We start from the raw sequence: 26198 nt of genomic DNA, 5'->3' as shown, positions 1-26198 counted from the left end.
GATCCCATGGGAATCACTGCCCTGGGCACAGCAGAGCCAGGGATGGGGCAGGATGTGCTTTGAAGGTGCTGCTCTGCTGTTGAGCAGGGCAGGGGGAGGTTTAACTTGGGCTTTTGTCCCCACTGATCCCACCAGGGGAAGAGCAGCAGCAAGAGGTTCCAACAGAGCTTTCTTCTCGCTCACCTTTGTCTCCAGAGAAACCAGGGAAGGGAAAGGTCCAACTACAGGGCTTGGCAGGGGCTCAGGCTGGCACTGTGCTTTTACCAGAGCTCTGCCTCTGCAGCAACCCATGGTGACTGTATTCCCTCCTCTCTACCTTTCCAGGAGGAGCTGTGGCAAGGAAAGGACACAGGAAGCAGGCCTGGAATCTAGTTTCATTTTATTTTAGCAAACCGCATGTTCTTCACTTATCAACATCTCTACATTAGCACTTGGATAGCTCTCCAACTTCTCTTTAGAAAAGGGTAAACAAGAGGTGACAAACTCAGGCTTTTTCATCTCTTAAAAACATCTGAAGGTTGGATCCAAGAAGACTTTGATATATTTTGGTTTTCAGGTAACAGACGTGATGTGGAAACACTAATTCAAATCAAGTGCCTGACCCAGAGCTGCCCCTCCTGGAGCCCCCCTGGCACCAGACCCTGGGGAGAGGCCAGGGATGGACTCTCAGAGCTGTGGCTGGCTGGGAGGAGCCAGGGGTGCTCCAGGGCAGCAGCACCTCTGGCTCAGTGCAAGTGCTGTATGTACAGGCTCCCTCTGGGAGCGCCAAGGGCCCGGCATGCAGCGATCCAGGGAAGGCCCCTCTGCCGCGGCACCTTCTCATTACAGAATCACATTCCCCCAATCATCCTGTTCCTGCTGTCTAAAGATACAAAGATCTTCTCTGAAGAATTGTTTTAAAAGCCAACCCTCCCCCCGAAACCCACGCGGAACACTGGAAATGTACAGATTAGAGACGTCCTAGAAAAGTCCTAAAATTATTGCAGAAACTAAAGATGACTCGTTGCAGGGGAGGGGCAGGCACGAGGCACAGCATCGGGATCGAACCAGTGCTCGGGTCCGTTTGATTTTAGTTTTCAGCTTTTCCCCCATCATTCAGAAAAAAAAAAATGAAAAAAAAATAAAGAAGTGTTTAAGCATCAGAACTAAAATACAAATGCACGTTGACTTATAAAACAAGATTGTGGATTTGACCATGGGATTCCCTGACACTGGAAACATTTTACTTTTTTGCCCGGAGAGATTTCCTCATGGTGGATTTGCCCTTAGCAGAGGGTTTCACCTCCTTCCTCCCGCTGGCTGCTGGTTTCTTGGCAGAGCTGCCACCAGAGGGTTTCTTGATGGCTGGGGCTGCTGGTTTGGCTTTCTTGGCAGGGGTTTTAACCTTGGGAGGGGGCTTTGCCTTCCCCCTGCGGGCCGCGGGGGTTTTCCTGGGCTTGGGCTTGGACTCTCTTCGCTTCATCGGAGGGGCCCTGCTCCGGGATTTGGGAGGAGGTCTCTTCTGCATCCTGCCAGGAGGAGACACAGCACAGCAGCTCAGGGGAGGTGCCAGTGGTACCAGGGCAGAGCTGCTGCCATCAGGGATTTGCATAAACGAGGCAGGTCTCACATCCCTGTTCTGTGCTCCAGCAGCACATTCCATGAGCTGAACCTCAAAGAACAAGAGCTCTCACCACACTGAGCACTTCCCATCCCCACAGAGCTCTGCCAGTGAGGCTTCCAACCCCTTCCTTAGGCAAATAAACAAATAAATAATGACAGTGAATCAGTGAGCTGTCAGAACAATTAAGAGCCCTGAGCACGCTCTCTCCTCTCTAAATGGAATTTCATTCCTTAATGAACAACACATCTCAGATCCACATTCTGAGTGAGGCAGGTCTCATATCTGGCTCTACAGAGCTGCAAATAACATGCAGGGAAGAGTTTTCCTAAGAAAACAGTTAGTAAAGACAAAGAGTCCCACATGAAACATGACACTTAGTAAAGGAGGAGACTAAAGGCAGAACAAAGAACAAACACAGGCTCTCTGTCATCTGGGATTAAAAACCAGGAAAGCTTCAAATTACACAGTGGGGGAGATCTGTTATGGAATGGGGGAGATCCGTCATGGAATGGGGGAGATCCGTCATGGAATGGGGGAGATCTGTTACAGAATGGGGGAGATCCATTATGGAATGGGGGAGATCCATTATGGAATGGGGGAGATCTGTTATGGAATGGGGGAGATCTGTTATGGAATGGGGGAGATCCATTACAGAATGGGGGATATCCGTCATGGAATGGGGGAGATCTGTTACAGAATGGGGGAGATCCGTCATGGAATGGGGGAGATCCGTCATGGAATGGGGGAGATCCATCATGGAATGGGGGAGATCCATCATGGAATGGGGGAGATCCATCATGGAATGGGGGAGATCTGTTACGGAATGGGGGAGATCCATTACGGAATGGGGGAGATCCATCATGGAATGGGGGAGATCCGTCATGGAATGGGGGAGTTCTGTTATGGAATGGGGGAGATCCATTACGGAATGGGGGAGATCCATCATGGAATGGGGGAGATCTGTTACGGAATGGGGGAGATCCATTACGGAATGGGGGAGATCCATCATGGAATGGGGGAGATCCGTCATGGAATGGGGGAGATCCGTCATGGAATGGGGGAGATCCGTTATGGAATGGGGGAGATCTGTTATGGAATGGGGGAGATCTGTTATGGAATGGAGGAGATCTGTTATGGAATGGGGGAGATCCATTACAGAATGGGGGAGATCCATCATGGAAAGGGGGAGATCCATCATGGAATGGGGGAGATCCATCATGGAATGGGGGAGATCAGTGTCTCTGGAGCAGCAAGGAATAACCAGACACTTCTTCCAACACCTGTGGATGAACAGCCACACCAAGAGACACCTGAACACTCCACAGCTGTGACAGACACTGTATTTCCATCCAGAGGAGCCCACCCATCTCTCATACTGCCATACCTCTTCTTTGGTGGGGGCTCGTCCTCCTCAGACTCTTCCTCTTCAGATTCTTCTTCCTCCTCAGATTCCTCCTCTTCTTCCTCATCAGATTCCTCGGACTCCTCATCCTGTTGCTTCTCTGGGTAAAGCACATCTGGGCTACAAGAGGGGTCTGGTCAGAGTGGGATTTGCTTCCAAGGACACGACTCCAAGGCTGGCAGGCCTTGGACAGCCTTGGCTCTCCTTTGGCACTGCAGCTTTTCCCCCCAAAGGTTCCAGCTTTGAGCCTAGTCCAGAAATGCCCCAGACCTCTGTGACTGCTGCTGTCCTGGGTCAAAAACAGCATGGCCAGCAGGCCCAGGAGTGACCCTTCCCCTGTTCAGCAAAGAGATTGAGGGGCTGGAGCGGGGCCAGAGAAGAGCAACAAGGCTGGAGAAGGGACTGGATGTGGCTCTGAGTGTCCTCTGAAACACCTCCAGGGACAGACAGAGAATCCACCATGTCTTGATCCAACCCCACTGTGATCACCAGCCCAGGGCACTCTGTGCCCTGGGCTGGTGATCACAGTGGGGTTGGATCAAGGGTTGGATGTGATGATCTCAGAGGTCTCTTCCAACCCAAATGAGAAGAGCAACGAGGCTGGAGAAGGGACTGGAGCACAAGTGCTGTGGGGAGAGGCTGAGGGAGCTGGGGGTGTTCAGCCTGGAGAAGAGGAGGCTCAGAGGTGACCTCAGCACTGTCTGAACTCCCTGAAGGGAAGTTCTGGCCAGGTGGGGGTTGGTCTCTTCTCCCAGGCACTCAGCAATAGGACAAGGGGGCACGATGGGCTCAAGCTCTGCCAGGGGAAATTGAAGTTGGAGAGCAGAAAAAACTTCTTTGCAGAGAGAGTGCTCAGGGATTGGAATGGGCTGCCCAGAGAGGGGGTGGATTCCCCACCCCTGGAGTTTTTTAAGCTGAGCTTGGCCGTGGCACTGAGTGCCATGATCTGGTAAAGGGACTGGAGTTGGACCAAGGGTTGGACTTGATGATCTTGGAGGGCTTTTCCAACCCAATCCATTCTATGATTCTATGATCCTACCCCAAACCAAAGTTGTTTAGTCCCTGCAGTGGCAGAAATACAACAGCTTGGGAATGGCCCACCCCTAAGCTGTCCCTCCTCTGGTTCTCCCTCTCCCTCATTTCTCCTTCCCTGCAAACCCAGGGAGATGGACAACAAAGGGGCAGGCTCAGACTGGAGGGACTCAGCTGTGCTGAAGCTGTGAGGACTCAGAGTGTGTGCAGTGAAGGCAGGTGGGGAGCAGAGCCTTCAGTGGCTGTGCTAATCACAGAATCCCAGACTATTCTGAGTTGGAAGGGACCCACAAGGATCATCGAGTCCAACTCTCAAGTCAGTGGCCCACAGAGGGGATTGAACCCAGGACCTTGGCATTATTACAGCCAAGTTTTAACCAACTGAGCTGATCTCAGGGCTGCATTTGGCTCTTCCTGGGACACCAAGTGCCCATCCCTGGGCTGCCCAGGGCCCAGCACAGCACCACGAGGACAGGAAAGGCTGGCTCAGGCCCACAGGGGCTGATGCAGGTCACCCTCCCCTAAGGAGGGCTGGCAGCTGGTGCTGCTGCTGAGGAGCAGCTTGCACTGAGCACCCACCACACCCCCTGCTCAGGGGAGCTGCTTTTAGCACAGCAACACTGCAACAGGCCCAGCCTGCAACAAAAGCATCAGGACAGGCTGTCTGAGAACACTGAGCCCAGTAGTTTTCTTTTTACTGCCCTTAAAAGCTTCTCTTGGCAATGAAATCAGCTTTATGTTCCCTCACAGCCGGGCACCCAAGCAATGTCATTACCCAGAGCAAGGGTGACAATGTGGCAGTTCATCAGTTATTGAACACTCCTGTAAACAGGAGGTTGGCTCACGAGCCTCAGCTCTGCTCCCTGACCTGTGCAACACCTCTCTCAAACATCATTTTACAGCCAAGCTCCTTACCTGGGGTAATATGGGAAGCAAAGCTGAAAGGTTCCACTGAAGCCCTTGCCAGAGATTTGCTCCATCCAGCCATTCTTCTCACATTTCTGCAGGGTTCTCTTCAGTAGATGCACTGTGGAAGAGAGAAGAAATCAGAGAAATGCTGTGTTACTGTCTTTATCCTCTTGTCTGACTTCAGGGCTCTCTGCAGTGCCCTCTGAAAGCAGAGCTGCAGTCGGGATGGCAAATCTCTCACAGTCAATTTCCAAGTAAGACACAAATGTCCTGAGCACTTGGCAAGAGTAGCTCCGAATTCTCCAAGGGAAGAAGTCAAGAATGGTGCATGTTTCTGATGTCATGATCAGGGGATGCTCCTTCAGATGCATTCAGCAGCATCACAGAACTACTTCTGCCCAAACATAACCCAGGTCTCAGCTTTTTTCAGCCTGTCCTCCAAAGTGTTTTTTACAACAAGCCTTTTTCCCTCCTCATGTTCTAAATCTCACATGTGCTACATCCTTCACCATTCTGTGGTTTCCTTTTCGTTTTGTTTTTTAAAGGGTAAAATATTTGGTGTAGAAATACAACAAATGCACTTTTTATTCCAGCCTTTTATGTCAGCCATTCCATTGTAACTCAAACTGTGCAAGTACAGGGGATCTTTGTCTCTGGCAAAGGGCTGAGGTTGTTCAGTCAGTTCAGAACCATTTTCTGCTTGAATTAGAGGAGCCATTTACATATTGAGCTCCCTCCAAACCCTGGAAAAGTGAGGTCTGTCCTCAAGCACATTCCAAAGAGGTTTATGGTTATACCCACAAGGCTGGTTTCACTCTGGGTACCAAAGATCAACAGCAGCACACAAAGGATTTGATTCCAGTCAAGCCCAGTTATAGGATGAGGTACAAACTGGGAAGGAGAGCAGAGCTTTGGCTCAGCTTTCTCATCTCACCACATCTTCCTCTGGTTGCTCTCAGAACAAAGCAGAGATCATCAAAATTCCTTTTATGTAACGGAAGGAGAGAAAGAAAACAACAGATTGCAAGCTGAGATTTCCTTATCTGCCTTGCAGGAGTGACAAGCACTGGGGGCTGGCTCAGCACAGGCCTCCAAGGACCAGGGACACTTCCAAGAGCCCTGAAAATAAAGCGTTCCAGGAAGGGTTATTCCAATTGGGAAGCCTGGAAGCTCTTTTGCCTGCCCCAGGATTAAGGAGTCACACTTGACATCAGCCTCTAACTGCCAGAAGGCCTCAGGCAACTTGGGCTGTGTGTCAGAAAGCACCAAACAGCTGTGCTGGTGCTGTGCTTCACTCCAAGTGCAGAGCTCAGGGGCAGCAGCTCCTCTCAGCCCCAGGTCCTGAGCAGTGGCACCAGCTCTGGGACACCACAGCACCAGGCTGAGCTCCCTTCAGGCCTGACTGGAGTGCAGAGCTCAGCCTGCTCCAGCTGACCTCCAACTGCACCAGGGCTCAGCCCAGACAACCCAAATAAGCCATTCCAAGAACTTTAAAGGCTCTGATAGCATTGCTTCTGCCAAAGCAAAGTCAAACCAGACAATACTGTCGCTCCTGGGAACAAAGACACGCCAAATCTCCTTCCAAATACAACAGGATTAATTTCTCTCTTCATCTGCTTGACCTTTTAAAAATCAGAGCCAAACAAGGACCTCAAACAAATCAGTAAGGGATGCTTGGGAATTTTTTTAGAAGTCAGACTATGCAACATCTCTAAATAAAATGCAATTAGGAACAGCACTGATACCAAGCTGTCTCCTTTCAAAACAGAGAGACAGATGAAATCAACTTGGTGATTTAAAAAACAATCAAGTACTTGAATACTATTGCCCCTTCCTGGCTATAGACAAGAGAATCATGCATTCTGTCTCAGGAAAAGGCCTTTGTCCAGCTGGGAAGAGTTTGATGGGAATGAAAACCCCTCTGAGCATCTCTGCAGCACAAAGCTGAGCAGCCCAGCTCCCTGCAGCCTTGATGGGGTGGTTTAAAGGTGCTGCACAGGCACAGCTGCAGCTGCAGGACTCTCTCAGCACACAGCAGTGGCACATGGATGGGGACTTTACCCTGGAAGTTGGAGTTGGTCCCTGGGTAATTTTCCAGGATATACTTCTTCAGGGCGGTGGTGGAGCAGGTCTTCGGTTCGTTCATGGCCGCAATGGCAGACAGGATGGCATCTTCCATCAGAGTCCCACCCAGCAGGGGCTTCTCCCCTGATTTCTTCAGCTATTTTCCAAGGAGGAAGAGAAAAGCATCAAGACAAAATTCTCCCAAACCAGGTCAGGACAAGCTCCTCTGCACCAGGTGGGTCGGCGCTCCTGCATTAGCACAGACACGTTTAATATTAAACACTGCACGGGGAATGCTGCTCTCCCAGCCTTAGGTGGGAGGCCAGGCCCAGTCAGCCAGCTGGCCTGGGGGGCTGGATCAGCCAGCTGGCCTGGGGGGCTGGATCAGCCAGCTGGCCTGGGGGGCTGGATCAGCCAGCTGGCCTGGGGGGCTGTTTCAGCCAGCTGGTTTGGGGGGCTGGATCAGCCAGCTGACCTGGGGGGCTGGATCAGCCAGCTGGCCTGGGGGGCTGTTCCAACTAGCTGGCCTGGGGGGCTGGATCAGCCAGCTGGCCTGGGGGGCTCTTCCAGCCAGCTGGCCTGGGGGGCTGTTTCAGCCAGCTGACCTGGGGGGCTGTTTCAGCCAGCTGACCTGGGGGGCTGTTTCAGCCAGCTGGCCTGGGGGGCTGTTTCAGCCAGCTGGCCTGGGGGGCTGTTCCAACCAGCTGGCCTGGGGGGCTGTATCAGCCAGCTGACCTGGGGGGCTGGATCAGCCAGCTGGCCTGGGGGGCTGGATCAGCCAGCTGGCCTGGGGGGCTGTTCCAACTAGCTGGCCTGGGGGGCTGGATCAGCCAGCTGGCCTGGGGGGCTGGATCAGCCAGCTGGCCTGGGGGGCTGTTTCAGCCAGCTGGTCTGGGGGGCTGGATCAGCCAGCTGGTCTGGGGGGCTGGATCAGCCAGCTGACCTGGGGGGCTGTTTCAGCCAGCTGACCTGGGGGGCTGTTTCAGCCAGCTGACCTGGGGGGCTGTTTCAGCCAGCTGGCCTGGGGGGCTGGATCACCAACACCTCACCCCAGTCCCCAAACACACTGCAAGTCTAAGGGCCTGTTGCTCAGGGGAGGAAGTAAAGGAGAATAAATCAGATTGTCCTCCATCCCACGGAGCAGATGTACCCAAGAGACTTCTGTAGCACAGACATGAGTAAAAGACACAGCAGGCATCTGGGGTACCTGCTGCACCTCCAGTTAGGGATGGAGAGGAAGGCTTACCCCACCAGCTCCCTACTGTGCTGGTGAGTCAGAGCTGAGGCAGCGTGTGCAGCACACTCAGCAAGGAAACAGGGGGTCTGCTCCTTGAATGGAGAGCAAGAGGAGACCAGGAGTCCTCCTGCCTCATGGTTGGACCAGTCCTGAACATGCCAGGCAGCTGAAGGAAGGGGTACCCAGTGAAGCCAGGGGAGAGGGCGCAGTAACTGACATCCAAGGCTTGTGGCCAACAAAAGATGAACCCGATCTCTGACCTGGAATGTGCCAGACGCTCCCTTGCCTGTGATCTGCTCTAACTGGCCCTTCTCTACAGCTCTCTGCAGGGCGTTCTTCAACAGCTGGGGCCTGAAACACAGGAGAGAGAGCTTTACTGACACACTCTGACAGCTCCACAAACACAGAGAAGCAGCAGTTTGCAGTGTGAGCAGAGCAGCACTCCCAGTGCTGTCTGCCCACACACAGACACGTTCAGTGGAGCCCTGTCAGCGGGAGCGGAGCTTTGGCACACGCCCCGTGCCATGGCACAGCCAGGAACGGGCACCTCCCGGGCAGGGCTCCCTCCCCTGCACACTGGGATGTGGTGGGCAGCCCGCCAGCTCCCAGGCAAACAGGGGGCTGGGACAAGCCCCTGCCAGAGGGGACACACAGGGTGCTCCTGGTTTTGCTTCCCAAGCCTGACCTGCTCTGCACAGGTGAACTCAGGGATTACTGTACAGGTGAACTCAGGGATTACCGTACAGGTGAACTCAGGGGTTACCATACAGGTGAACTCAGGGGTTACCGTACAGGTGAACTCAGGGATTACTGTACAGGTGAACTCAGGGGTTACCATACAGGTGAACTCAGGGGTTACCGTACAGGTGAACTCCAGGGTTACCGTACAGGTGAACTCAGGGGTTACCGTACAGGTGAACTCAGGGGTTACCGTACAGGTGAACTCAGGGGTTACCGTACAGGTGAACTCCAGGGTTACCGTAGAGGTGAACTTTGGGGTTACCGTACAGGTGAACTCGGGGGTTACCGTACAGGTGAACTCGGGGGTTACCGTACAGGTGAACTCAGGGGTTACCGTACAGGTGAACTCAGGGATTACCGTACAGGTGAACTCCAGGGTTACCGTACAGGTGAACTCAGGGATTACCGTACAGGTGAACTCAGGGGTTACTGTACAGGTGAACTCAGGGATTACCATATAGGTGAACTCAGAAATTACTGTACAGGTGAACTCAGGGATTACCGTACAGGTGAACTCAGGGATTACTGTACATGTGAACTCAGGGATTACTGTACATGTGAACTCAGGGGTTACTGTACAGGTGAACTCGGGGATTACCCCACAGGTGTGTCCCACCTAAAGCACCCAGAGCCAGGTGGGATGAGACCCTGAGGAGGGGCCTTCCCACCCCACAGCTGAAGGGATGTGGGCTTGGATCAGGAGTGCAGAGCAGTGCTGCTGTCAGCAGCAGGAACAGGGATGGGGTGTGGAGGGATGCAGAGAAAGGCACAGCTTTTCCTGGAGCTTTGCACCTGGGAGCAGCACCTGGGCTAAGCCACAGTGAGGGAGGCAGAGCCAGAGCAAGGCTGAGCTTCTCTGCTTGCTGAAGCCACTCTGGCACCCACCTGATATCTACTTTGAGCTTGGGGTAATACTGAGACACGTATTTCTTGATGAGGCTGTAGGAGGCTTCCTTGGGCTCGCACAGGCGGGTGAAGGCCAAGGGCAGGACGTCCTCCAGCTTCACCTGCTGCTCTGCACTCGGGGCCGAGGTGCTTCTCTGCAACACACACATTTTACACACCTTTGGGTCTACAACTCTGGGTTTCTGAACCAGCAATGCACAGGTGGGAGAAGAATCAGAGAATCACAGAATTACCTGGGTTGGAAGAGACCTCTGAGATCATCAAGTCGAACCCTTAATCCAACCCCACTGTGATCACCAGATCATGGCACTCAGTGTCACACCCAGTCTCACCTTGAAAACCTCCAGGGCTGGAGAATCCACCACTTCCCTGGGCAGCCCATTCCAATGCCTGAGCACTCTCTCTGCAAAGAATTTCCTCCTGATATCCAACCCAAACCTCCCCTGGCAGAGCCTGAGCCTGTGCCCCCTTGTCCTATTGCTGAGTGCCTGGGAGAAGAGACCAACCCCCACCTGGCCAGAACTTCCCTTCAGGCAGTTCCAGACAGTGCTGAGGTCACCTCTGAGCCTCCTCTTCTCCAGGCTGAACACCCCCAGCTCCCTCAGCCTCTCCCCACAGCACTTGTGCTCCAGTCCCTTCTCCAGCCTCGTTGCCCTTCTCTGGACCGTGGCCACAGAGCTGGGAAATCAGGAGCTGTAAGGCAGCTCTGGAGATTAATAACTTTAAAACTTTAAGTAAAATTGAGAAAATTTGCCTGAATTTTCATAGGAGTCTCAGGAAGGCTTTATAAATACAAATTGTTGAGTATTTACCAACATCTGTATTTTTAATTATTTCCTTCCTCTTTCTATAGAAATTTTCCTTTGCTACCCTTCAATAAAATAGGAGACAAATAATAGAGTCACAGAATCATTAAGGTTGGAAAAGATCTTTAAAATCCTAAGTCCAACCATTAACCCAACACTGCCAGGCCACCACTAAACATGTGCCCAAGGGCCACATCCACAGGTGTTTTGAACACTTCCAGGGATGGTGACCAGCACTGCCCTGGGCACCCCTCCCAATCTTTCCAGCCCTTTCTGTGAAGATGATGATTCACTCTGACACAAAACTTACACCCCATCAAAGGCAGGACCCCTTTACACTGATCAAACCTTCCCCAAAAGGAGCAGCTAAACACGAGTCCATTTTTTTTGAGATAACACAATAGGATCTTGATTGAAGCCAACACTCCCTTCTGAGTTCTCCTCCATCCCTTTTGTTACAATGAGGGGATGATTGGGAAGAAATGGTTTACTCTCTATACAGAAAATGTGCTGGAGTTCAGTGATTTGATGCTGCACAGCCCAGTGTGTGAGGGAGCTGCTCCCCTGCCAGCTGAATTCACCACAAACACCTGTTTTGCTGCCACACAGAGAAAGGAACTATGACCAAAGACACCAAAAAGCTGCAGAGGGAAGTGATGTCTCAGCAGGTATCAGGTGCCTTGCTCACATTTCTCCTGGGGCCAGTGGCCTGTATTTAAAAAGCTGCAAAGCAATGAGCTCCCTTCAGTGCCCTGCCCCAAGTGTGGGAGCATTTCCCTCAGTTTTAGGGCTTTTGGTCTGCCTGGCAGGAAAGGGATGAGCACCAAGGTGTTACCTGGCTGAGCTCACCTCCCTCAGCCCCAAAGGGACAGGCAATTCCAGCAAAGGATTTTTAACTGCAGCATTAGGAATGTGTTCCACACACCCAGCACAGCCCAGAGAGAACAGCAGTGCTGGAGCCATAACTGTGAGGCTCAAAAACCAGCCCTGTCACATTGTGCTGCCTCAGAACAACACTCAGCATCAGCAGAGTTCTTCCTGTAGCCTTGGGATAGTCTCCTCTTCCTCCCTCTGCCCTCACAGTCCATGGAAAAACATCCTGAAGTCTTCCCTTTCCCCACACAACAGATACAACAGACACAGCAGCAGCATAAAGCTCTCCCACAGTGTCTCAGAGCCCCCTCTCTCTGCCAGGTAAAGACAGAGCAGGAGCTTCATGGTTGTTCAGTTTTCTGCCTCTGAACCAAAGCCCAGGGGGTTAATGTAAACATTTTAAAACTAAGATTTTGATCACTCAACTTGGTCTTAATTTCTCATGGCAATTAATTTCTGATTCTGGTGTGACTGGGATGAGTGTTTGAATTACTGTTACTTGGGGAGGAAGAGCACAGCAAGGAGGAGAACAACGTTTGGGTTGGGGTTAGGTACATTGCAGTGTAAGATTTTTCAGAGTATGGGTTGAAATGATCCATCTTACCTTCCTGTCTCTGGATTTTGGAACAGTTTTTCCTGCATTGGACACCACCACAAAGCTCCCAGAAGCTCCTTTTCCTTTCACCTAGTTCAAAAGAAAGTCCTTTTCAGTCTTTAACAGGGTAACTCAGAATAGTGACAACCTGAGGGAGACTCCCTGGTATCATGATGCAGATTTTGAATGCCCTGTCACCCTGGCAGTGGCAGAGCCTGATGTGAACCCACTGAAACTTCAGTAAGATCAAAAGCTGCAGCCAGACCTTAACAGAGACTCTGCTGTGCTGACAGACAACACAGGCATAAACTACAGTGCTAAAACCCCACAGAGCTGCAGAAGGGACCCTGCTGGAGTCACATGCTGCAATGCTGAGTGACACAACACCCAGAAACAGGCAGGAATTGCACAAGAACCAACAGTGCAAAGCATCTGACTGACACAACAGTGCTGGAACTCCATCAGTGTCTGACAGAGTGGGGTCAGGGGCTCATGAACATCCATGAGGGAGAGCACTGTCAACCCAGAGACCTGCTAACAGAGTAAAGAAACTCCTCTGTAAGTCACAGGATCAAGGAATGGGTTGGGTTGGAGGGGAACTTAAAGCCCACCCAGTGCCACCCCTGCCATGGGTAGGGACATCTCCCACTGTCCCAGGTTGTTCCAAGCCCTGTTCCACTTGGCCTGGGACACTCCCAGGGATGGGGCAGCCACAGCTTCTCTGCCCAACCTGTGCCAGGGCCTGCCCACCCTCATAGGGAGGAACAGTTTTCTAATACCAACAGTTTTCTAATACCCAACCTAAACCTTTTCATCTTATCCCACACTAACTTGGCCTGGAGTCTGTTTTATGGGGTCTCTCACAGCATCACTACTTTGTGTCAGTTCAAAGCCATTCCCCTTGTCCTGTCACCCCATGCTCTTGTAAACAGTGGTGATTTCAGCACTGCCACCTCTGGGGCTGCTCCACAGGGCAGCTCTTACCTGCCTAATGATTCCCCTCTCCAGCTCCCTTTTCAGGGCTTGCTTCAGCAGGTACCCCCTCCTCTCCAGCTCCAGGGACGGGTACTTGTGGATGATGTATTTCCTGATTGCAACCACCGAGGCCCCCGTCTTCTGAAAGCAGGCCTGAAACAGAGAGCAGACTGAGCAGGATCCTCCTGCACTGGATTGTCCTGAGAGGGGCTGAAGAACAGAGGCTGGACTGATGCACAGGGCTGGCCTCTCCCCCACAGGCACTCAGGAGTTTGACATGACTAACAAAATGCTTAACTTGCCCCTTCAGAGCCCCTTCAGAGCAGGGAACACAAAAGCAGCACAGCAAGCACAGATCAGCTGCTCTCCTGCTCTGAAACACTGACATGGAATGGCTTAAACACCAAATACTGGCACCTTTTGGCAAACCACTGGTGCACAACTGGTAAACCATTTTACTAACATCAGACAGGGTAATCATTATGTCAGAACCAGCTGACAATTATCTTTTTTAAGAAGATGGAGGATTGACATAATAAATGAGTAAAAAAACCCCAAGAAGTTCATATTTTGAAGATAAAACAGGTGGAAAGGCCATCTTGCTGGTGGAGTTCAGGCCTCCTGTGAAGGCAGAGCCAAGCCTTGAGGGGACAGCAGCACAACTACAACAACACAGGTCTCCCTCTACAAACCAGGAGGGATCCAGTAAACCAGCAAACACCACTTTGGAATGCAGGTTTGCAGTATCTCCCTCTGCCCTGAACTAGAATAAGTTAATGATACACAAAGCACACCATCCAATAGATGGATGAATCAAAGTAAAGGAAGGTAAATGTGTCTACAAGGCACAGCAAATGAAATGATGAAGCAACCCAGCAAGGTTACGCCATCCTGGCTGTTTCTTATAGTGTATTTAGGGAGGGAAACAAGTTCTACAAACAAAGAAATCAGCTACAGGACCCCTGACCATCCTCATGGCCCTTGGGTTAACCCTAACCCTGACCCCTCATCATCCTCATGGCCCTTGGGTTAACCCTGACCCTGACCCTAACCCTAACCCTAACCCTGACCCCTCACCATCCTCATGGCCCTTGGGTTAACCCTAACCCTGACCCCTCATCATCCTCATGGCCCTTGAGTTAACCCTAACCCTGACCCTAACCCTAACCCTGACCCCTCATCATCCTCATGGCCCTTGGGTTAACCCTGACCCTAACCCTGACCCTAACCCTAACCCTGACCCCTCATCATCCTCATGGCCCTTGGGTTAACCCTAACCCTGACCCCTCATCATCCTCATGGCCCTTGGGTTAACCCTAACCCTGACCCCTCATCATCCTCATGGCCCTTGGGTTAACCCTGACCCCTCATCATCCTCATGGCCCTTGGGTTAACCCTGACCCTAACCCTGACCCTAACCCTAACCCTGAGCCCTCATCATCCTCATGGCCCTTGGGTTAACCCTGACCCCTCATCACCCTCATGGCCCTTGGGTTAACCCTGACCCTGAGCCCTCATCATCCTCATGGCCCTTGGGTTAACCCTGACCCTGAGCCCTCATCATCCTCATGGCCCTTGGGTTAACCCTAACCCTGACCCTAACCCTGACCTCTCATCATCCTCATGGCCCTTGGGTTAACCCTGACCCCTCATTACCCTCATGGCCCTTGGGTTATCCCTGACCCCTCATTACCCTCATGGCCCTTGGGTTATCCCTGACCCCTCATCACCCTCATGGCCCTTGGGTTATCCCTGACCCTTTATTACCCTCATGGCCCTTGGGTTATCCCTGACCCCTCATCACCCTCACACTCCAGGGCTCCCAGGCAGGAGCACACCCCCCTCACCCCCCAGCTCTCCTGCTGACACACAGCACTGTCCCTGCCCCTCACAAACTGGAACAGTGTGTTTTAGGCACACAAACTGCTCTGCTTTGGCCCAGGGGAGCCCAGGAACACTCGTGTCCTGCTCACCCTGATGGCCTCGGTGAGAATGGCGTCCATCTTGGGCCGGGACGTGGCTGCCATCTGGGTCTGCTTCTGTGCCCGGGCCAGCTGGCTGGCAGAGAGCGTGGCCCACGCCGGGATCGTCTTCTTCACCTTCTTCTCCTTCTCCTTGGCCTGTTCCTTCTCGCTTGGGGAACACACAGGGCAACAGTCAGACAACAGGCACTGAAACCGGCCAACGAGCAGAGGAAGGACAAAAAACCCCAGCCCAGAACATCTGACATTGTTTAAATTAAAAGAACTTAAAGAATATTTGGAGGTTTCTGTGAGTAAAAGAGACCCTGTCTCGATATTCAGCCTCACTTGTGCTCCAGAACAGCAGTAGCTTCTTCCTGAGAAATATGAGCACCTTTAGGGGCTCATCCAATTTCCCCCATTTCTCCCACCACCTTTTGTCTCTCTAAGCCCTGCCTTCCTTCAGAATCCTGCCCAGTTCCCTGGATTCAGCACCAAGCAAGCCTTACTCCTTTTTGGTTTCTTCTGAGGACTTTGTTTCCCCCTTCCCTTCATTCTCAGGTTCCTTTGGCTGTTCTGCTTCGTTGGATGCAGCAGGGAGGGCTTCGGGCTCTTGTTCCTCTCCAGCAGAGGCAGATTCCTCAGAGGTGACTTCTGCATCTAAAAGACAAGAAAAAGCATCAAGTTATTGCCTCAGAATAGCTCTTTTCCTTCAGGAAGGTAAAGGAAAATAAAAAAAAAGCTTAGAACACCCCCCAAAAATTATCTCCCAATCATTTCTTTTCTCTAATTTAAATGGATGAGTTAAATGTGATTTAAAAATTGAAGAAAACTGCTGAAAACAGCTTCAAAAAGGTGCAATCAGCCCTCAAATGCCAGAATAACTGCAAACAACATCACAGAGCACCTTCACAAGGAACCAACTCCCCCCAGTGTTCTCCTGGAGTTGCTGTTGCAGTTGTTCCTCAGCAGAGGGGCCTGGGAGGGGAGAAAACCACTGCCAAGAAATCTGATTTCCCCCTGGTTTGAGCATTAAGTGTTTTTAACTCAGAAAGGTGCAAACCCACACCTGCCTACAGGAAATTTAGACACACACATGTAAATACTGGCACAGGTTGGGCAGAGCAGCTGTGGCTGCCCCAGCCCTGGGAGTGTCCAAGGCCAGGCTGGACAGGGCTTGGAGCCACCTGGGACAGTGGGAGGTGTCCGTGCCCATGGCAGGGGTGGCACTGGGTGGGCTTTGAGGTCCCTCCCAACCCAAACCAGTCTGGGACTCTGTGACGTGGCTTTGTTTATGACCAAGTTGGTTTCAGACCCAGAAGCACCTGAAGGATATTTAACATCCCATCCCATTTTTCCAGACTTGGAAAGCTTTAGACTGCACATCATTTGTACATCAGAAGGATCAAATCCAGTCAGAAATCAACTCAGCAGGCAAATTAACTCCAGTATAATTAGCTGAGAACAGGCCTTAGAGGCTGGGCTGCCTCTGGGTAAGATGAATATACACTGGAATTCCACACTTTTTGGATAGAGAACTGCCCACCATCACTACCCTGTGCAGCTCAAGAATTCCTGGTACATTCCTGTGCACAGTTTTCCCACGGAGCATTTAAAATGCTCAGTGAATTAAGACTCAGTTTCGTGTGTAATTTAGTTAATTGTGACACCAAAGAGGACAAAGTCAGAGAAACCAGCTGTGATGCTGAAGTGACACATTCTGAGACACTGAGGTGAAGCTGCTCAGCCCAGACACGTTAAAATCAGACTAGATTTTATGACACATTGTGGTAAAATGTTTTTGTTGAGAAAAACAAAGAAAAAATTTAAATACTTTGTTTTCCCATTCATTACCTCCACCTTTTGATCTCAAGCCATCCCCCTGACACTACTGAAACGTCACAATTTCTTTACTCTGAAGGATGTTCAAGCTTAAAAGGGACTATTTTTAGCCATATTTTCATGTCTGCAGTGTCAGAATTTGCCAAGGGGGAGAAAAGACAAAACAAACGGGTTCAGGCTGAAAACAGTGAAAATACAACTTCCCAAAAGTTCTGGAAAAGTCTGTGACAAGGGAGCCAAACATTGAGGGGACTGAGACCACCATCAGCAAATCTGCTGATGACACCAAGTTGGGAGGGAGTGTCGACCTGCTGGAAGGCAGGAGGGACCTGCAGAGGGATCCGGATAGGCTGGAGGGGGCTGGAGGGAGCTGGAGAAGGACCTGGACAGGCTGGAGGGATCTGGACAGGCTGGAGGGATCTGGAGAAGGATCTGGACAGGCTGGAGGGATCAGGAGAAGGATCGGGACAGGCTGGAGGGATCAGGAGAAGGATCTGGACAGGCTGGAGGGATCTGGAGAAGGATCAGGACAGGCTGGAGGGATCTGGAGAAGGATCTGGACAGGCTGGAGGGATCTGGAGAAGGATCGGGACAGGCTGGAGGGATCTGCAGAGGGATCGGGACAGGCTGGAGGGATCTGGAGAAGGATCAGGACAGGCTGGAGGGATCTGGAGAAGGACCTGGACAGGCTGGAGGGATCTGGAGAAGGATCTGGAAAGGCTGGAGGGATCTGGAGAAGGATCGGGACAGGCTGGAGGGATCTGGAGAAGGAACAGAACAGGTTGGAAGGCAGGAGGGCTCTGCAGAGGGACCTGGATAGACTGGAGAGAGCGGCTGACTTCAGTGGGATGAAGTTCACCAAGGCCAAGTGAAGGTCCTGCCCTTTGGCCACCCCAATCCCTGCAGTGCCACAGGTGGGCACAGAGTGGGTGGAGAGGGACAGGGGGAAAGGGACCTGGGGGGACTGAGGGACAGGAAGCTCAACAGGAGCCAACAGTGTGTCCAGGTGGCCAAGAAGGCCAACGGGATCCTGGCCTGGATCCAAACCAGCGTGGCCAGCAGGCCCAGGGCAGTGACCCTTCCCCTGGACTCTGCCTTGGGGAGGCCACACCTTGAGTGTTGTGTTCAGTTCTGGGCCCCTCAGTTGAGGAAAGAGATTGAGGGGCTGGAGCGGGGCCAGAGAAGAGCAATGAGGCTGGAGAAGGGACTGGATGTGGCTCTGAGTGTCCTCTGAAACACCTCCAGGGATGGAGAATCCACCAGGTCTTGATCCAACCATGTCTTGATCCAACCCCACTCTGTGCCCTGGGCTGGTGATCACAGTGGGGTTGGATCAAGGGATGGATTTGATGCTCTCAGAGGTCTCTTCCAACCCAAGTGAGAAGAGAAGAGCAACGAGGCTGGAGAAGGGACTGGAGCACAAGTGCTGTGGGGAGAGGCTGAGGGAGCTGGGGGTGTTCAGCCTGGAGAAGAGGAGGCTCAGAGGTGACCTCAGCACTGTCTGGAACTCCCTGAAGGGAAGTTCTGGCCAGGTGGGGGTTGGTCTCTTCTCCCAGGCACTCAGCAATAGGACAAGGGGGCACGATGGGCTCAAGCTCTGCCAGGGGAAATTGAAGTTGGAGAGCAGAAAGAAATTCTTTGCAGAGAGAGTGCTCAGGCATTGGAATGGGCTGCCCAGAGAGGGGGTGGATTCCCCATCCCTGGAGGTTTTTCAGCTGAGCTTGGCCGTGGCACTGAGTGCCATGATCTGGTAAAGGGACTGGAGTTGGACCAAGGGTTGGACTTGATGATCTTGGAGATCTTTTCCAACCCAATCCATTCTGTGATTCTGTGATTAGTGATATTTTAATCTTGGCAGAAAGGGCTTTTCAGGAGTTTCAGAACTCGAGCCCGTGCTTGGATAGACTTTAACACCCACTGCTGAGCTCTTCCATACCTGCTTTGACCTCTTCCCCCTCGGCAGGTTTGCTCTTGGGAGGAGTTTCCCGGGACGTGGAATTCACCGAGCGCCGGATGGGCATCGTGTCGTCCTCAGCCTTCTACAAAGAGCACAGAAAATCACTAGAGGGGCTGGGAGGAACCACAGAGGTTTGAGATGGGATTAAAGCACATCAAAGCAGCACAGGTAGAAATATTCTGTTTTGGATTTTTCAGGCTGTTAAGGCACAGTAACCCTCAAACCAGCTTCTTCAAGGAATACCAGGAGAAGACAGGTGCATATTTTAGGTTATAAAAGGATTCCAAATTAAATGAGATGAGGATTTTGACAGAGACATCATCTCAGGGAAAGCAGGGGAGGGCACGCAGAGCTTGTTGGAGCCCCAGTGGAGTTTCCTGGAAGCAGGGGAGAAAGAGAACTGAGTACCCTTCAGCAGGCCTGGAAGTCAAGGACTGATCCAAGGGCAAGCTTGGAGCAAGGGCCAGCCCCTACCTCACTTAACTTGTCCGTGTGGATCAGCTGAGCTCCCGCTAAGAGAGGAAGCGCCTTATGATGCACGGGGGGTTCAGCTTCAGACAGATCAGTCGCCATTTAAATTAATTTCTAGCCCCAACACTGTGGATGGAGCCCCAGGTTTTAACCCCAAGGAACTTTTTCCTAATGGTTTTCCCAGTGCAGTGAGGAGTCAACCTGAAGTACAGAAAAGATGTGGTGTGAAAATTAACAAAACAAAAACATCTACGTCCACGTAGCCATCAAACCAAAGATTAAAAAGGAAAGGGTAAATGACTTACAGCTCGTGACTAACACAACTGACAAGCAACACTTGCATTCAACAGAGGTGCTAAAATGTGTGTGGGAACTGGAGAGCTACAATGGAGCAGAACTGGGAGAGGTGCAAGCCAGACCTGCTCCACTAAAGCATGGCTGAAAGACAAAAAGGCTCTTTAATTTAAGGGCAAGCATTAACAAAAAGCAGCCACTGCACCGAGTCCCTCTGTGAGGGCAGGAGTGACACAGGGAGGGAGCTGAGGAGTGAAAACATCCAATCTGTCAGGCAGGAAATGCAAACATGGGGAACCAAACCATGCACACCCCCCCAAATTAAACCCCATGCAATTTAAAGAAATGAAGGAGTCTTTCAATTAAAAAAAAAAAAAAAAGAAAAAAAAAAGAATCAAGCCAGCATTCTCCATGCCTTTCACCACCAAAAAATGTAATCCTTCCAAAACTGCTCCAGGCACATGCACTGCCATGGATACCAAACAGGGTAAACTCAGTTTAAACCTCATCAAGTCTCATCCCTTACTACTTTTTTTCACACTTTTACAGCCTTTCTTACCTGCTGCCCACCTGCCTGGCCTCTCCTACAGAGAGGGGCTCCCCCAGTTCCATCACCAAACTGCCTCATTCCTTTCAGCACCCTCTTAAAAGCCTCAGAAGCAAAGCCTCAACTCTGGCAAACCAGGGCTGGGCCCACCCTCCCCAATTCCACCCAAAACTCAGCCTGTCCTCTTCCCTTCCTTACAGAGAAACAGCCAAAATGGGCCCATTTGCACCATTCTGGATTTTTTTGTTGTTAAAGGCAGGCACTTCCCATCCATTTTCACTTTAATAAGTATTTTCCCCAGCCTGAGTGTTTTGCTCTTGAACACAGACCCACCAGCACTCCCAGCCACCTTTCCAAGATGACTCTCAGTACTTTTTCAGCACTTGGCACTGCTGTCCCCCCTGCCCACCCACACCAGGCTGTGCCCCACAGCAGAGCCCCCTCATTTCCAGCACTGGGCACTGCCAGGACTGGGCAGTGCCCTGAGAACCCTCTCTCAGCACCAGGGACAGCAAAGCCCAGCAGAGCTGGGGGGGTTTGCTGTGGAAAAACAGAAAAATCAAAACACACCATGCGCCAAAACCACAAAACTGAGATGAAAGGAGCTTTGTGGTGACAGGTCAGGGTGGGAAAAAAATATTAATGGGCAAATGGAACATATGAATTATAAGCCAGCACAACTCTGGCCTGGTTGGAGGGATCATCCTTCCCCAAGTGGGGAAAGTGAGAGGAAAAATGAAATTCTTCACCAGGATTCAGCTCAGTATTCAGGTTTTTTTCTACCAAGCTGAGAGTGAATTCTTTTGAAAAATGCCAGAGTTTTGAAGGGAGTCCTGAAATAACCAACTCAAGGTCCCCTCTCGGGGAAATCAGTTGGAGGCTACAAAAGGCACTTGCTCTGGGATCACACACTGGCTGACCTGGGCCTGGGGTTTATTTATTTTTAAACTGTGTGACCTGAATGGCACATGCAAGAAAATACAGCACTTAAAAGTCACTTGCCCCAGTTCTAAACCCCCTTTGTTTAGATCAGTGTGTAACGTGTTTGCTCTTGAAAGTAAAACTTCACACAGCACAATTCCTGACTCCTACAAAACAGAGAGAGTGCTCAGGGATTGGAATGGGCTGCCCAGAGAGGGGGTGGATTCCCCATCCCTGGAGGGTTTTCAGCTGAGCTTGGCCGTGGCACTGAGTGCCATGATCTGGTAAAGGGACTGGAGTTGGACCAAGGGTTGGACTTGATGATCTCAGAGGGCTTTTCCAACCCAATCCATTCTGTGATTCCTCTCAGCTCAGTGTGCAAACCCCTCTCAGTTGGTTCATCTCAGTTGGGTTCCAGCATCTTGAGGGGCTGGAGTGGGGCCAGAGAAGAGCAACGAGGCTGGAGAAGGGACTGGATGTGGCTCTGAGTGTCCTCTGAAACACCTCCAAGAATGGAGAATCCACCATGTCTTGATCCAACCCTACTTGATGGATCCAACCCATGTCTTGATCCAACCCTACTGTGATCACCAGCCCAGGGCACAGAGTGCCCTGGGCTGGTGATCACAGTGGGGTTGGATCAAGGGATGGATTTGATGATCTCAGAGGTCTCCTCCAACCCAAGTGAGAAGAGCAACGAGGCTGGAGAAGGGACTGGAGCACAAGTGCTGTGGGGAGAGGCTGAGGGAGCTGGGGGTGTTCAGCCTGGAGAAGAGGAGGCTCAGAGGTGACCTCAGCACTGTCTGGAACTGCCTGAAGGGAAGTTCTGGCCAGGTGGGGGTTGGTCTCTTCTCCCAGGCACTCAGCAATAGGACAAGGGGGCACGATGGGCTCAAGCTCTGCCAGGGGAAATTGAAGTTGGAGAGCAGAAAAAACTTCTTTGCAGAGAGAGTGCTCAGGGATTGGAATGGGCTGCCCAGAGAGGGGGTGGATTCTCCATCCCTGGAGGGTTTTAAGCTGAGCTTGGCCGTGGCACTGAGTGCCATGATCTGGTAAAGGGACTGGAGTTGGACCAAGGGTTGGACTTGATGATCTCAGAGGGCTTTTCCAACCCAGTCCATTCTATGAGTCTATAGATGAGCAGGAATCCAACAGAAATCCTGCATGGCCTGTGGATTCCCTCTGCATTCCCAGGTGTGGATCAGCTCCTGCTCAAAAGGCAATCCAAGGCCAATCCCCTCCTGATTTCCAAGCACTGGGAGCTCCAGGGCAAAGGCAGAGGCCCCACCATGGCAGAGCCTCTCTCAGCACCTGCTCAGCCCAGTATTTGTTTCCACACAGGGACCAAAAGTCATTTTGTGCACTGGGTGTGAAATACCAACCAAACCCAGGCCTGAATGCAGCTCCTCAAAAAGATGAAGCAAAAAACTTGAAGGTTTTGCAACAATATTGCAAAAACCTCATTCTTCCCCCCCAGCAAATAAAACAGATTTATTTAAGGGAAAAATCAAGTCACACAAAACATCACCTGGACACCCTAATTCAAAAAACAGCTTTAAACAGGAGCCAGTTACAATCACAAGCATCACTCTCAATAATAACAATAAAACCAAAAGTGATAACTGTATTTTGCATTTACACAAACATCAAACAAACCAACACTGTGCTCTGAAGGCAGAAGAGGCTGCCAGCTGAGGATGCAGCTTCAAGGTGCTTGTTGGGAAACTCTCATGGACACTTAAATCTGACCTGCTCAGGAGAATAAAATCCCACCAGCAGTGACACAACCAGCCAACCCTCACAGGAGCACAGAAAGCTGCTGCTCACACCCATCTTCCCTCTGAACTGCAGGTTCACAGGGCACCAAAGGATCATGAACTGGGCACTGCAAAGCTGGTGATCCAGGAAGGAGCAACAACATTCCCAAAGTTCTGGTTTTCTGGATGGGTCTCCCGGCTCAGGGAGGGGACAAGTGGAACATCCAAAGGGAGCTTTATAAAAACTACAGGAATTCTCTCCTGAGTTACCAGCACATCATTAGGGAGCAAAGAAAGGGAGGCCTCAGGATAATGTTTTGGAAGTGTGGAGTTCCCTCACTAATGTGAGACACAGGAATATTAAAAAAGTCAAAATAATTAATTTGAGGCACAGGCTGAGTCCTTGCCCTTCTGCTGGCCAGAAGATTTTTCAGTTTTTCTCAGCCTTCAATCTCCTCTGAGGGTTAGAATGTTTCAGGATAAATCAGGCTTGGAATGTGGCAATCCGAGTGTCAGGGGGGTGGAAACACCAAAGCAGAGGGACTGGGGCAGGGCAGGGAGGCTGAAAACAAACATGCAGAGGGAAAAGGAGGAAAAGCAGGAGCAGTCCTGGGCTGGGGTGTCCCCTCACTGTCACTGCCACATCAACGGGGGTTTGATGAGCTCAGAAGGGAGGGGATAAAGCACAAACCCAGAAATCAGGCCAAAAAGGGGCAAAAAAAGGTTTGATGCACCTGCAGATCTGAAGGGACACAAACCCAACAACCCTAAAATGATGCAAGAGTGACTGTTTATTATCAGAAAGGCTTAAACAGCCAAGGAAAATGGATTTAAAACCAGGCTATTGATTATTGTGCAATTACTCACTACTCTGTAAAGCTGAAGAGCATTTAAATGTCTGAGAAACTGCAGGGAAAAAGCACAGGAAATGTGAATATTTGTGCAAGTCTAAACCAAACAGGCCAAACCCCAACACTGTTTTCCTGGCCCCCCAAGGGATCTGCTCCTGCTCCCCAGGGATCTGTTCTGGCCCCCCAAGGGATCTGTTCCTGCTCCCAGGGATCTGTTCCGGCTCCTCAGGGATCTGTTCTGGCCCCCCAAGGGATCTGTTCTGGTCCCCCAAGGGATCCGCTCCTGCTCCCCAGGGATCTGCTCCTGCTCCCCAGGGATCTGCTCCTGGCTCCCCAGAGATCTGCTCCTGGCTCCCCAGGGATCTGCTCCTGGCTCCCCAGAGATCTGCTCCTGGCTCCCCAGGGATCTGTTCTGGCCCCCCAAGGGATCTGTTCCTGCTCCCCAGGGATCCGTTCCTGGCTCCCCAAGGGATCTGTTCCTGCTCCCCAGGGATCTGCTCCTGGCTCCCCAAGGGATCTGTTCCTGCCCCCTGGGGATCTGTTCCCAACTCCCAGGGATCTGCTCCTTCTCCCCAGGGATCTGTTCCCAACCCCCAGGGATCTGTTCCTGCCCCCCCCCCCCCCCCCATCTGTTCTCAACTCCCAGGGATCTGCTCCTTTCTCCCCAGGGATCTGTTCTGGCTCCCCAGGGATCCGTTCCTGCTCCCCAGGGATCTGTTCCCAACTCCCAGGGATCTGCTCCTTTCTCCCCAGGGTTCCGTTCCTGGCTCACAGGGATCTTTTCCTGCTCCCCAGGAATCTGCTCCTGCTCCCCAGGGATCTGTCCCCACTCCCCAGGGATCTGCTCATTCTCCCCAGGGATCTGTTCCCAACTCCCAGAGATCCGTGTCCTGCTCCCAGGGGATCTGTTCCCAACTTCCAGGGGATCTGCTCCTTCTCCCCAGGGATCTGTTTCCTGCTCCCAGGCACCTGTGTCCTGCTCCCAGGGGATCTGGTCCTGCTCCCAGGAATCTGTTCCTGGCTCCCCAGGGATCTGTTCCTGCTCCCAGGGATCTGTTTCTGGCTCCCTGAGCCACTCACTGCTGCAGTAAAGCAGCTTGTTCCAATTACCCAGGAATAGTTAATTGGTCCAGGAGAGATCCAGGAGTTCCCAGGGAACACATTCCTTGGCCTGACTGTGTCACAGTGTCCATTTCCAGGCAGTTCTTCCCTCCATGGGGTTTTGGGAGGAACAACAAACCCCACACACTTCAGGGCTCAGGGGAGCACAGAGAAAATCCTTCACACTTCCAGTGTCCCAGCACAGGAATTCCTACACTCAGAGAGCCAAAGGAGAACATAAACACCTATTTTCATTTGAAAATATTCTCACTCAGAGCTGAGCTCTGACTCCAAATGCTCCAAATGCCCCCTGACTCCCACCCTGCCTGCCCCAATTTTCACAGAGCACAACAAAAACTAAACCCTGCCCTTCTGTGCACACACACGGTGCTCCCACTGCAAAAACAAACAAATAAATCAAGAGGCACATTAGTGGAGTGGGGCTGGTGCTCCCACCCCGCCCTGAGCTCAGCCCCTTCACCTCTGACAGGGTCTAACAGCAGCACCCCCAACCAGCTCAATCTGTACAAATGTTAATTAAAACAGAAGTAATTCCTGCCTCACCTCCACTGTTCTCCATCCACCCCAAGCACAGCAGCTCAGTATAAAACCACCCCAGGTTTCAGATTCCTCCTCCATCCATCTCTGACATCCCAGAAAGCAGGAACAGCTGATCATCTGGTGGCCTGGGCAGGCTGACATTCCTGCATCCCTGAGTTCCTCCATTCCTGCACCCCTGAGTTCCTCCATTCCTGCACCCCTGAGTTCCTCCATTCCTGCATCCCTCAGTTCCTCCATTCCTGCACCCCTCAGTTCCTCCATTCCTGCATCCCTCAGTTCCTCCATTCCTGCACCCCTCAGTTCCTCCATTCCTCTATCCCCGAGTTCCTCCATTCCTCTATCCCCGAGTTCCTCCATTCCTCTATCCCTGAGTTCCTCCATTCCTCTATCCCTGAGTTCCTCCATTCCTCTATCCCTGAGTTCCTCCATCCCTCTATCCCCGAGTTCCTCCATTCCTCTATCCCCGAGTTCCTCCATTCCTCTATCCCTGAGTTCCTCCATTCCTCTATCCCCGAGTTCCTCCATTCCTGCATCCCTGAGTTTCTCCATGAGTTCCTCCATTCCTCTATCCCTGAGTTCCTCCATTCCTGCATCCCTGAGTTCCTCCATCCCTCTATCCCTGAGTTCCTCCATCCCTCTATCCCTGAGTTCCTCCATGAGTTTCTCCACTCCTCTATCCCTGAGTTCCTCCACTCCTCTATTCCTGAGTTCCTCCATGAGTTTCTCCATTCCTCTATCCCTGAGTTTCTCCATTCCTCTATTCCTGAGTTTCTCCATCCCTCTATCCCTGAG

At 51.7% G+C, this 26198-nt stretch overlaps 1 protein-coding gene across 4 annotated transcripts in view; it reads right to left on the bottom strand.

Annotated features, from left to right (window-relative positions):
- Positions 1-362: 362 nt before the first annotated feature.
- HP1BP3 (heterochromatin protein 1 binding protein 3) overlaps positions 363-26198 on the bottom strand; it is a 29962-nt gene continuing 4126 nt past the window's right edge. For 2 of the 4 annotated variants that reach the window (XM_071575651.1, XM_071575650.1), the window contains exons 2-13: positions 19378-19575; positions 18883-18985; positions 15614-15764; positions 15117-15276; positions 13153-13296; positions 12178-12258; positions 9874-10028; positions 8508-8598; positions 7008-7167; positions 4953-5064; positions 2988-3125; positions 363-1508 (exon numbers count right to left, since the gene is read on the bottom strand). In XM_071575651.1, coding sequence (XP_071431752.1) covers positions 1223-1508; positions 2988-3125; positions 4953-5064; positions 7008-7167; positions 8508-8598; positions 9874-10028; positions 12178-12258; positions 13153-13296; positions 15117-15276; positions 15614-15764; positions 18883-18985; positions 19378-19476 — 1680 coding nt within the window. In that variant the 5' untranslated portion in view covers positions 19477-19575 and the 3' untranslated portion in view covers positions 363-1222. The remainder of the gene's footprint in view (positions 1509-2987; positions 3126-4952; positions 5065-7007; positions 7168-8507; positions 8599-9873; positions 10029-12177; positions 12259-13152; positions 13297-15116; positions 15277-15613; positions 15765-18882; positions 18986-19377; positions 19576-26198) is intronic. The other 2 variants (XM_071575654.1, XM_071575653.1) reach the window with 1 other exon arrangement.

Source organism: Pithys albifrons, chromosome 22 (genome assembly GCF_047495875.1).
Source record: "Pithys albifrons albifrons isolate INPA30051 chromosome 22, PitAlb_v1, whole genome shotgun sequence".
Classification (NCBI taxonomy): domain Eukaryota; kingdom Metazoa; phylum Chordata; class Aves; order Passeriformes; family Thamnophilidae; genus Pithys; species Pithys albifrons.
The sequence above is the reverse complement of the archived record's forward strand: the minus strand, read 5'-3'. Positions and strand labels throughout refer to the sequence as shown.